This window comes from Lytechinus pictus, chromosome 8 (genome assembly GCF_037042905.1).
Source record: "Lytechinus pictus isolate F3 Inbred chromosome 8, Lp3.0, whole genome shotgun sequence".
NCBI classification, from domain to species: domain Eukaryota; kingdom Metazoa; phylum Echinodermata; class Echinoidea; order Temnopleuroida; family Toxopneustidae; genus Lytechinus; species Lytechinus pictus.
Window position 1 is genome coordinate 33507965 of NC_087252.1, and position 12994 is coordinate 33520958.

General features: G+C 35.7%; 1 protein-coding gene across 1 annotated transcript in view; it reads left to right on the plus strand.

The window, feature by feature from the left end:
• LOC135154921 (uncharacterized) overlaps positions 1 to 8059 on the plus strand; it is a 13098-nt gene extending 5039 nt beyond the window's left edge. The window contains exons 6-12 of the mRNA XM_064103165.1: positions 534 to 581; positions 883 to 930; positions 1552 to 1608; positions 3397 to 3447; positions 4735 to 4773; positions 5350 to 5488; positions 6224 to 8059. Coding sequence (XP_063959235.1) covers positions 534 to 581; positions 883 to 930; positions 1552 to 1608; positions 3397 to 3447; positions 4735 to 4773; positions 5350 to 5488; positions 6224 to 6260 — 419 coding nt within the window. The 3' untranslated portion in view covers positions 6261 to 8059. The remainder of the gene's footprint in view (positions 1 to 533; positions 582 to 882; positions 931 to 1551; positions 1609 to 3396; positions 3448 to 4734; positions 4774 to 5349; positions 5489 to 6223) is intronic.
• The last annotated feature ends 4935 nt before the right edge of the window (positions 8060 to 12994 follow it).

Here is a 12994-nt window from a genome sequence, read left to right on the forward strand (position 1 = left end):
AGCGTACCTACGGGGGGGGGGCAGGGGGGCACTCTGCCCCCCCTGACGAGCCACAACCTATACAAAAGACATATACCTGCCCCCCTGACGAGCTTTTGAAGACCTTTTTTTTTTTTGCTTGTCAAATTTTTTGGCGGCCAATTTTGCCCCCCCCCCCTGTGGAAAATCCTAGGTACGCCACTGATTGTGGTGGAAATATAGTGACAGTGATGGTGTTTGCAATGACGATCGATCACGAATTGATGATTATTATGATCTTGATGATTACAATGGCGGTACCTATGATGATATTTATTATGGAACTGGTGATGATTAGTGATGGACATGGTGGTCTTAATGATAATGTTAACTACCATGATGATTTCAGTGTGATTTAATTTCATCTCTCTTAATTTGGTTTGGTGTTCTTTTTCGTTGGTTTTATCCAAGCCAGCAAACCGTGAGACTGAAAAGAAATGCATAGAATCCCACAAATGTTCACAATAATATACCAATATTTTCATTTCTTTCATCCTTTTCCTGCAATTATTCAGGAAGCACAAAGGAGGCAATAATGACATCTCATGCTGAAACTACATTAGGCAAGTACTAATGGCAATAATGACAAATCAGATGATCAGAAAATCTTGACAACCCCCCCCCCAAAAAAAAAAAGTTTAAAAGGGGACTTGTACTCCCGAATTACGGTGATTTGTGTCATAAAAAAGTCGAGAAGCTAAAAAAAATAATCTTCACTTGCGTACATTTTCAACTGAAATGATTACAAAAAACCCTACAGTTTGTGCACTAAAAAAATCTGCAAAGAAAGAAAATGCTGACCCCTTTCAAAACATATATAAGAGTAATAATAATCATATTTACCTTTTACTACAAACGTTTCAGGAACCACCGAAGACGCAGTGACGTCATCTCATCAATCGACTGAATCAGGTAAATGACGATGGTATGATGATGATGATGATGATGATGATGATGGTAATGATGGTGATGATGATGATGATGGTGATGATGATGATGATGGTAATGATGGTGATGATGATGATGATGGTGTTAATGATGATGATGGTGGTGATGATGGTGATGATGATGATGATGATGGTGGTGATGATAATGACGATGGTGGTAATGATGATGATGATGATGATGATGATGGTGGTGGTGGTAAAGATGGTGACGATGATGATGGCATTGGTAATTTATGTGATTGATTAGTTTGATTGGAATGATATGATTTTATATTGAATTTATTTGACCTGTCTAGATTGGTCTTATTTCAATTGGATTTGATAAATCTAATTTGTCATTGATTCATGTTTACTTTTGTTTTTATCTATTTTTCTTTTGTATTAATATTTGAATAATTTGATTGCACTTCATCTTAGGATTCGCTCAAAGTATGTAAGCCACTAGTAATATTTCAGATATCAAAAACTGCATCCAATGATCCAAATAAATTCCAGTACCCTTAAATTCTTGTTCGAGGGGTAACTTCAATCGCTAATAAATTCTTATTGGTATTTTATGTGAATAACTATCTCTTCTAATACATAGAGCTCGGGACCACTGATAAGGCAGAAACTGCTGCTCCAACAACGATGCATTCAACAGGTAAAATTTGTTATTTCTCATTTAGTTTGCTTGAGTCCACGACGGCATGTGCTCTATCTACGTACAGCAGCACCCATCCATCTTCTCAGGGCATTCTCCCCTTTTTTCTCCTCTTTTTTTTTGGGGGGGGGATGGGGAAGGGTGGGTATTTTTAGGACGGATTGTTTTGTCCTTTATCAAACTATATATTTTTGATAACTTTGTATTTATTTTGTGAGTATTTCCCTCTCATTTATCTATTTATTTTCTCATTTGATTATCTGTATTTATACTTTGTTATTTTGTTATTTGTTGTGTTATCTATTTTTTAAGGGGCCCACATTGTACAAGCATTGCTTTTTAGTGGGTCCCTCCATTTCCATCTTAATTTAATTTCTATTGAAAAATAGTATACATATCTAAAACCTACAATGTGTTGCCCAAATTGTCTGAGTGTTTTTTCACAACATATATGTATCATTAATTTTGTTTGCAACGGATACAAATATTTATGTTTATATATGGTATTTTTGTTTTTGTTTGATGGAAGTGAAATAAATAAATTAGAATTTTGAATTTAAAAGTCTTGACCATTGTTGATTATCTTTAATCAATTGTTTTATTAATTATTTTACCCACCAGTGCGCTTTGAAACATCCGTATACAAAGCGCCCTTCCATTGTCATCGTTATTAGTTAATAATGTTGGCATTCACATTTAATCAAGCATCTCCCCCAAATATTTCTAGGATTCACGATAGCTGCTCCTACACTGTTAGAAAATTTATCCTTAAAATAAAAGAAGTTCCTGCAGCAGGGTCTCGAGAACATCTTGCGTAATCTTACATTATATCATGTAAAATTACAGGAAATCGGTATTTGGTGTATGTAACCATACACGCAATTTTCCCCTTATTAAAACAGACCTGTTCTGTTAAATTGGGGAAAATTCCTGTGTTATGAATTTACAGAATGATTCTGTTATTGCTTTCTGCAAAATCTTCTTTTCCCCCTCTAAAATCAGGGTTTTTTAACAGTGTATCCTGTGTAATAACCAGGCGTGAATCGGAGGGGGGGGGGGGGGGCACACGGAGCATGTGCCTCCTTTTTTGGTCTATTTTTTCTACAGCTAAAAAAAATCACCTAAATATATACTTACGTGCGTCACAAAACAAGTTATTTTAATTTTATACTTTCATTTTAGAGGAAACATGGCTAAGTTTTTTTTTAAAACGTTTACCACTAATACCATTGATTAGGAAAATGTTGTTTTCAACAACATGAAACTTTTCCAGATATTTGCCCGACGTCGCAACAATGATACAGATTGATTTGAAAAGCTTACCATACAGTCATGATCTGTGAAAGATGACAGGACGTAATCCTTCAACCACAATATTAAAATAAAGATGAAGAGGACGAAGATATCATTAATATCGTGTATTTATTTAAATCGTTTTGCAATGACATAAAAACAATCCTTCGAAGAAATTATACACTGTAAAGACTGTGGTGTTAAAACTGACACCAATTGGTGTTAATAGAGGACCACACCCTGAGGTGTTAAAATAACACCCTAGAGATTGAACATAAGACCAAAGAGTGCAAATGTAACAACCATAGGTGTTGTAATAACACCTATAGGTGTAAAACTAACACCACCAATTTAACACCGGTGTAAAATAACTGGTGTGGTCCTCTATGTACACCGGTTAACACCACAGTTTTTGCTGTGTATATCATACATGTAATCTCTATCTATCTTTCCCCTCTTCCTCCTCCTCTTCTTCTCCCCTTTATCTCTCTTCAGATCCAGAAAGGACGGTGAAGAAATTAACAACAGTTCCAACACAAACCCCAGGTTATTATTATTTTACGTAGTCACACTTTATGATTTAGGAGTTGTCTTTAAACTTAGTTTGAACTTGACAGTCAAAATTATTCTTCGGACTTTGAGCTTACATGTATTACTTAATTCTTGTTGCTTATTGATACAAGTATAATTCATCGTAATCACAGTTATTACAAGCCCTTATAAAACTATTCAGAGATGGTACCAGTCAGTGGTATAATGAGGCAATTAATTATTTTAAGGGGGAGGGGCAAACATGGTGTATGCACTAGCGTACCTGACGAGTCACAACTCATGCAAGGGACGTATCCCTGCCCCCTGACGAGTCAAAACTGATCCCCGATGAGCCACAAGTGGCCCCTCCTTTGAACTTGATGACCTTTTTTTTGCTTGTCAATTTTTTTTCTGGCGCGAAATGTCCTTTACTTCCGGCTGAAGACCTTTTTTTTTGGTTATTTTTTTGCTAGTCAAATTTTTTGGCGGACGAATTTGCCCCCCCCTTGGAAAATCCTAGGTACGCCACTGGGTGTACTATGTATGGAACAACATTTTTGACAAAGTTGCTTTCGGGAGAAGTGAGCGAGCTTTTTTTTTCTTTTCACTTTTTGTATGAAAAATAAAGTTTCCCTTTTCTTAATTTTTTCCTTCTGAGAATGTGAAAATCAGATGATATATTTTGACGTGATATTTTAAAAATGATATCATATTTCACCCTCTTCTCCTTTTTTCTTGGACGTGAATTTTCTTTATGGGGGTGGGGGATCGTAGGGTATTACTCTATCTTGCTTCACTCAATTTTAATGGGGAGGGGATAACTGAACCTCCTATCATTGGGTTAGTGCTTAATGATACACATTTCCGTTCAGCTTAATATTATTATTTATACAAAATTCAAGATTTTCATTTTTACAAGATCTTTACTTTAGGCTCATAGTAAATCGTAATGTTCGTGTTTTTTAAAGCCCTAACTGGTATTAAAGCATATGATTCCTCGGATTTGGTCATCTTATTTATTCACCGAACAGTTTTAAGAAATAACGATACTATTTTACGTATAGATTTTATATTACATGCACTTACCTTTCAGCGTGCGCATGTAAATGATATGAGCTAGGTATTTGAGTTCATTCATCAATCTTATAAGTAATGGCGTCTCCCGAGAAATATATCTAAGAAACATCATTGATGATTTTGGAAATCTTGTGAACCGTCTAATGTAACATTTGAAAGTACAACTATTAATATAGGGTAACATAGTGATCTTGGAGGTTAATGTATTTTGCATATTTTTTTCAGAGAAAACGGAGAAAGTGATGACAAGCGTTCCTCCTAAAGGTAACATGATAATGAAAATATATACCTTGCAAATTCATCAAACGAACATAAGCATACGGGAAGGGGGGGGGGGGGTGTTAAAGCCCGAAAAGCTTTGTCTACTTCTTTTGCTTTCCTTGCCATATAAATGTGTATTATGTATTAATGTATAAATTGAATGTGTTATACATTGTTATATAAAATATAATATCTATGAATAGACTCAGATACCGAAAGGCAAACTGCATATTACATAATTGTTATTAGCATTGGTAGTATTGGATAAAATGTAAATATCATTATTATTTTCGTTATTATTATGATTTAAATAATGACAACGATTCATTTTATGAAAATAATTCATTGTTCTCAGTCCTATTATTATTATTATATTATGATGATGATTATTATTATTATCATCATTATTATTGGTATTATTATTATTGTTAGTATCATCACCATTATTATTATTACCATTATTATTATTATCATTATTCATATCATAACTGCTGTTATTAGTACTACAATTTCCATTCTCATTATCATCACTATGACTATACTCGTTATTAAAATGATAATAATATTAATCATTATCAGGTCCCACCCAATCGTACGTCATTGACCTCAGTTTTGCATTCGGAGCTGTCGGTGTCATTATAGCCATTGTCCTCTTCTTCGTGTTTCGAGGGCTGCATCAGGATAAAAAAGAGGAAAAAGAAAAGGGAATGATAACAAAGTGAGTAAAGAATGAATAAAAAACACTCCCCATTCAAATGCTTAGTCATACATATTTTATCTATGCAAAAGACCTGGGTACTAAGGAAATTTGACACGTCCAATGGGGGAGGGGGAAAGGCACGTTATACATTTACTTAGCAGTGGTAGCGACCCCCGGGGGTGTCATTATATGGGGCACAATGATTATGACACATGGAATAAAAATTCTAAAAACTAGTAAAAGTTTGGACATGTCAAAAAAAATCTAAATTTGGTGATGTGGATCCAGGATTTTCCAAGGGAGTGGGTGCATGTTTGGACAGGAAAATTTGACAAGCCTCCCCCCCCCCCCCTCCCTTAAAAAAGGGTTTTCACTACAAGATGGAGGTGATTTTTGTACAGGAATAATTCAACAAGCAAATAATAATAATGAAATAAAAGAGAAAAAGGCCCTCACTTGCGTATGCATGATATATACCCATAATAAATGAAATGAAATAAATAAATAAATAAATAGACTTGGGGCAAAATCTATGTTTCACAATGAGAAAGGTCAATTTTTCTTCTCGCTTTGAAGTGCGCTGAAAAAGTTTGCACATTTTTTCTACACTTTTGCCCCTCCCCCTATCCGAACATGCATCGACACCCTTTACCGTGTTACTTGTTCTACATTACATAATCTACATGCATCCAGTGCTCGTTAGATTGGAACTTAGATTAACATTTTTATTTGTATTTTTTTTTACATTTGCAGGATACCATTGGAAAACGTAACATCGGAAGAAAAGTAGCACGTGGAACAGGGTCAAATGAATTATCCACACTGTCTACTACGGCTTTGTAGTGTAGAAACCATTATATGTCAAAGTCAAAGAACTACGTAGGCACCAAGGAAACGGAAAGGGGGGATGGGGGGGGGGGGGGGGGGGGCTCAGCCCCAACTTTTTTTTATAGGAAGGTTGTAAAAAGTCAATTACAAAAAAAAAAAAAACCCAATAATATATGAATGTTGGTTGTGAACACAAATGACATAGAAAACAAAGAGTCAAACAGAGGGCGCCGAAAGCTCTTCCTGGATATAATTTCGCTTATTTATTCAGAACTTTTTTCCTTGCTTTGTCCGAAAGTTTGATGTTTGCGTCGGCAAGGGGCGATCATCTATAGCTTTTTCCCCTTTTTTAATGTCAGAAGATATTTTTCAAATCTGACGAGGTATCCCTTAATAGGCCAGAGGGCGCGGGGGGGGGGGGGTGTTAGTCGTTCGAGGCAGGGGCCTTAGGATTTATGGTGTTTTTTTTTCAGTCAAGAAAAAAATAATGGGAGAAACGAGCAGCGTGCACCAAATCGTTTTGATTTCGGAGAAGAAAATATGTCACCTTTGTAAACCCCGCCCTTTTTTGTTTTATGGACCTGCTTCTGATAAAACCCAACATTTTCGGCGTTGTTCTAGAGAACGTAACAAGGGGCGGTCAATTTTAAGATGTCGGTAAAATTAGAAACGGTTTTGATAACGACCGGGACACGAAAGGCAGGGGGGAGGTGCCCAAATCTATCTTCGATATTTCAAGAGAACGTCAATGTCTTACCCATGTATTTGTATTATATTTGTGTTAAGGCAACCACACACATTTTGACTGGTCCACGATCCCATTTGGAGAAAATCGTATTTTGCTCAAAATGTGAATGTAAAGCATCTTTTTATTTGAGGTTCATAATTAGCTTGAGGAATACTAATATAACAATTTTGAATGATTGCAAGCCTTTAGTTTGGAGTGAAGGCTAAATTATTTTCAAATCGTAGCCAATCGTACGACTGCTATGACGTCATTACGACTAACTACGGAATTCGATTTTATTATTATAAGAATGATAGCATAGTCACAGATTTGAACAAAGGTAACAGTACGATGATTTAGAACAATACACAGTGAAATATTCCAATCTCAATATAAGCATCAAATTCTACTACGTTTTATTCCAAAATCTGAATCGCAGGGGCCACGGAAACGGGGGGAAGGGGGGAGGTCTGCCCTGTAAATCTGATTATGGTTATTTGCAATGCCCCCCGCCCCGCCCCCTATCAAATCCGTTCTGCGGCCCTGAAAAGTGAAAAGTGTGTGTTCAAGGTGTATCCCGTAACAAGCTTTTTGCTTTCAGGGAACTACGCCTCTTTCTGATAACAATTTATGTATTTATATTCTTATGACGTGGAGCGTTGTGGCCAAGTGGATACGTCTTCTGACTTTGAAACAGAGGGTCGTGGGTTCGAATCCTAGCCATGGCGTAATTTCTTTCAGCAAGAAATCTATCCACATTGTGCTGCACTCAACCCAGGTGAGGTGAATGGGTACCTGGCAGGATTAATTCCTTGAATGCATGAGCGCTGAAAGGCAGCTCGAGCTAAAACCGTTGTAATAATGATAATAATAACGCGCCTCGGAATAGAATATTTCTAGATAGATGGCGCAATATAAATTCCTATTATCAATATTATTATGACAAATAATTTTGTATGATTTATATTGAACAATTATATTTTATGAAAAATGGAAGAAAATAAATGATTTGTACATGAATGAGAGTTAATTTTTAAAGCAATTCTGTCATAATCTTCCAAATTATTGCTTAATTTCAGAACCACATAGGTCTACCCAGACCTCGCACTTTTTGGTGCAAGAGAACGCGAAAATTTCGAGGGTGGGAAGGGGGGGGGGGCTGAGATACCCCAGTCTTATTGGAGTTCAATGCTACAAATTGAGCTTAAAATTCGTAAAATAATATAAATATTCAGGGCCTATATTTTGAGTTTAATTGTTAAACTGTCTCTCTATTCATCAAGATGAGTATTGAATTGGAAATATCTTATCCTGGAGATCCCATATTAATCACCTCTTTTTCCAACAATAAATTGTTGAAAATGAAAATGTATACCAATATAACCTCGTCAATTCATGTAAACAACAATATTCTACCATCGACCTTTAATATTCGTCATTTCACAAAAACAAAGCTATTCACAAATATTTCATCTATCACTATGATCATGGAACACCCTTGCCAAATCAATATTTACTTTGGAAGGCCCTAGGCCATGTAGGCTATGGGGCACTATTAGTAATAACATTAAATAATTCTAAAGCCTAAACTCTTTTGATTTAAGTTAAAAAAAATTATCCGAGATAATCACTAATTAATTTAACTCTTCTTCACTCAAACACGCATATTTTTAAATGTAACATGGATAACCTGTATACACTATCAAAAATGAAACTGTAAAAAACAATAATTATTAGTGGCAGCTGGTACTCACAAACAGTATGAACTGTTAAATTACGACGTGCTGCCAAAATGCAAAAAAAAAAAAATAACAAAAAATTGATAACTGTAACCCCCACCATTTTAACATTCATTTAACCCTTAAATCGCCGTTGATTTACAAATACGAATACTATTTATACGATAGATGCACTGCAAATCTGCAATCAACGTAAAACACGATAATTCGTTTGTATTTTTACAAAGATTATTACATTTTTCTACGTTACATATGACTGCATAAATACGTTTGGCTTGTTAAATCGTTGTGTCGTCTGTTTTAAAAGGTAAACATCCTGTAAATTCATGATTTCTCTTTGTAAAATTACTAGTATTTCTTAACAGTGTTCGTACACAATGCATTCATTTCGTTATCCTACTGATCAACGAGATCCGTTTGTGAGTACCGGAGCAAGATTCTGGAGACTTTTAATCTCTCTTTCTTTCCCATTTTATCTTTTTTTTTTTCATCTTGTTCTTATTTTGTGTACTTTCAATCGGTCATATGCCACAGTTGTCTTTGTGCGTGTGTTTTATTCCGTCTATATCATTTACAAGAATATTTTCATGAGGAGGCTGCACCCCATAATAATCCTGACAATAATTTTGTGCGTATAAATTTGCTATATGTTACATTACTTATATCTGTATATAAAGATGTACGAAAAAATGTAAATTTTGGAAATGGAAATAAGAAAAATGAAATGAAATGAAAGGAGTCAAATTGTAAGATTTTTTATGAATTCAAACAGTTTTTAATGATTGTTGATGGCGATAATGATAATAATGATAATATGATGATGTGATGAAGATGATGATGGTGGCGGTGGTGTTTTTTTTTTTTTTTTTTTTTTTACAAAAGATTATAATTTATTAGAAGTAGGATAAAAGAGCAATGTAGATTAAATGCCTTGCTTGCTCACGAGCACAGGTGCCGCGGCCGGGGATCGAACCCCGGACTTTACATGTATAGCCAGGCGCCTTAGACCACTCGGCCACGGCACCTCCACATATGATGATGATGGTGATGATAATGATGATGATGGTGATGACGATAATGATGATGAAGATAATGATGATGGTGATGATGGTGATGATAATGATGATGATGGTGATGATAATGATGATGATGGTGGTGGTGATGATAATGATGATGATGGTGATGACGATAATGATGATGATGAAGATAATGATGATGATGATGATGGTGATGATAATGATGATGATGGTGATGATGATGATGATGATGGTGGTGGTGATGATAATGATGATGATGGTGATGACGATAATGAAGATGATGAAGATAATGATGATGATGATGATGATGGTGATGATAATGATGATGATGGTGATGATGATGATGGTGATGATAATGATGATGATGGTGATGATGATGGTGATGATGGTGATAATGATGATGATAATGATGATGATGGTGATGATAATGATGATGATGGTGATAATGATGATGATGATGATGGTGGTGACGATAATGATGATGATGATGGTGACGATAATGATGATGATGATGATGGTGACGATAATGATGATGATGATGATGATGGTGACGATAATGATGATGATGGTGATGATAATGATGATGATGGTGGTGGTGATGATAATGATGATGATGGTGATGACGATAATGATGATGATGAAGATAATGGTGATGATGATGATGATGATGGTGATGATAATGATGATGATGGTGATGATAATGATGATGATGGTGGTGGTGATGATAATGATGATGATGGTGATGACGATAATGATGATGATGAAGATAATGATGATGATGATGATGATGATAGTGATGATAATGATGATGATGGTGATGATGATGATGATGATGGTGGTGGTGATGATAATGATGATGATGGTGATGACGATAATGATGATGATGAAGATAATGATGATGATGATGATGATGGTGATGATAATGATGATGATGGTGATGATAATGATGGTGATGATAATGATGATGATGGTGATGATGATGGTGATGATGGTGATAATGATGATGATAATGATGATGATGGTGATGATAATGATGTTGATGGTGATGATGATGATGATGATGATGGTGGTGACGATAATGATGATGATGATGGTGACGATAATGATGATGATAATGATGGTGGTGACGATATTGATGATGATGATGATGTTGGTGACGATAATGATGATGATGATGATGGTGATGGTGACGATAATGATGATGATGATGATGATGATGATGGTGACGATAATGATGATGATGATGGTGATGATGATAATGATGGTGGTGACGATAATGATGATGGTGGTGGTGATGGTGACGATAATGATGATGATGATGATGATGATGGTGACGATAATGATGATGATGATGGTTGTGATTGTGACGATAATGATGATGATGATGATGATGGTGACGATAATGATGATGATGATGATGATGATGGTGACGATAATGATGATGATGATGGTGATGATGATAATGATGGTGGTGACGATAATGATGATGGTGGTGGTGATGATCGATGACAGTACATATTTATATCAAAAGGTGCCATGGCCGAGTGGGCTATGGCGCCTTGATATACATGGAAAGCCCGCGGGGTTGATCCCCGGTCGCGGCATCTATGTCAGTGAGCAAGGAATTTAATCGCCCATGCTCTTTAATCCTGCTTTCAAATAAATGGAAATGCTATACGCATTATTGGTAATTAGGTGTGCACTTATTGAAAAAATGATGATGATTATGGTGGTGATGATTATGATAGTACATGATGATGGCGATGATGATTGTAATAGTAAATGATGATGATGATGATGATTATGGAAGTGGTTGTTGTAATGGTTGATTTTCTAAAAGGCTATGTACACAGTGCGTCACCGGGGTATTTTATTATACCAGGTACGACCTAAAGATGGCGTTTTTTTCTCTCTAGTACACGACACAAAACCATATCTTTACACTACTAGTAATTATTTTCTTATCTTTTTTATTTTGTGACCTCCCAAACGAGCAGCCTATATGTTATGTGATTTTATTTCCATAAATGTGAAAGTGATTTTATTTACATAAACCCTTTTGTTTACACGAAAATATTTGTATTCATTGAGAACTAAGAAAATATTATTTTATGGAATTGTATCACACGACATATGAAGCATATGCTCATCACGGTATACGACGTTTCAAATCAAACATTGTAGAATTTTTCTTTTTTTCTCTGAGGGACTTTCATCAAATCTTCATCAGTATGCCTTTCTATGAATTTATAATACATATTCCGAGGAGCTCAGTAAAGATACCATTTGGACAAACATGGATAAAGCTTTAAATCATCACTCACGACCTCAATAAAAATATCAACACATAATCACAGATAATAATATGAAACCGTGAGAGACATGTGATATCCATGGATGGCCACATTCATGAGAATATACCAATCTCAGCTGTTATAATTCTAGTATTTTATCCCCTTCCTTTGTTTGGTAACTCCCGCAGGAACTCGGACAGCGTTTTTGCTGGTAACCGCCAAGCTGGTATATAACCAATTACATAGGAAACATTTTACGTCTAGCTTAATCGGTCATAGTGACTGTAGTTATGGACGATAGATATTGCTCTCAGACTTTTTTTTATCAAAGTGGAGACAATGGCAGAGTGGGGATTCGAACTCACAACCTTGCGATTATGAGTCGAATGCTCTAACCACACGACCCCGTCTGGTCTTTATTCTTCTCTTACTGTTTTGTATACTCTCACACTATCATTCAATACTTGAATGAAAAAATCCATATGGGACACCCCCAACCCTCCAGAATGTGGTTGAATTTTGAAAATTCCTTCAAAATTAGATATACACGCTTCACTAAACCCAGGTGAAATGATTTAGTATACCCGGTAGGAAGAAATTCCTCCAATGCCAGAGCGCCTGTAGGCAGCACGGTTATAGCCGTGGTAATAATAATAATAACATTATTGCAATGCGCATTTAAGTAATAAGTAATAATAATACTAATTGGCATTTATATAGCGCTTTATCAATCTACGACTGTTCAAAGCGCTTCACAATTATTATTACCCGGTCACTGGATTCATAGCATTCCAAGCAGCCTGTTAGGCGCAGACTTGCTAAACCAACCACAATGACGATTGTTTCCTATACCGGTACCCAATTAGCACCTGGGTGAGAGTGGCAAAGTGTGGATTGAC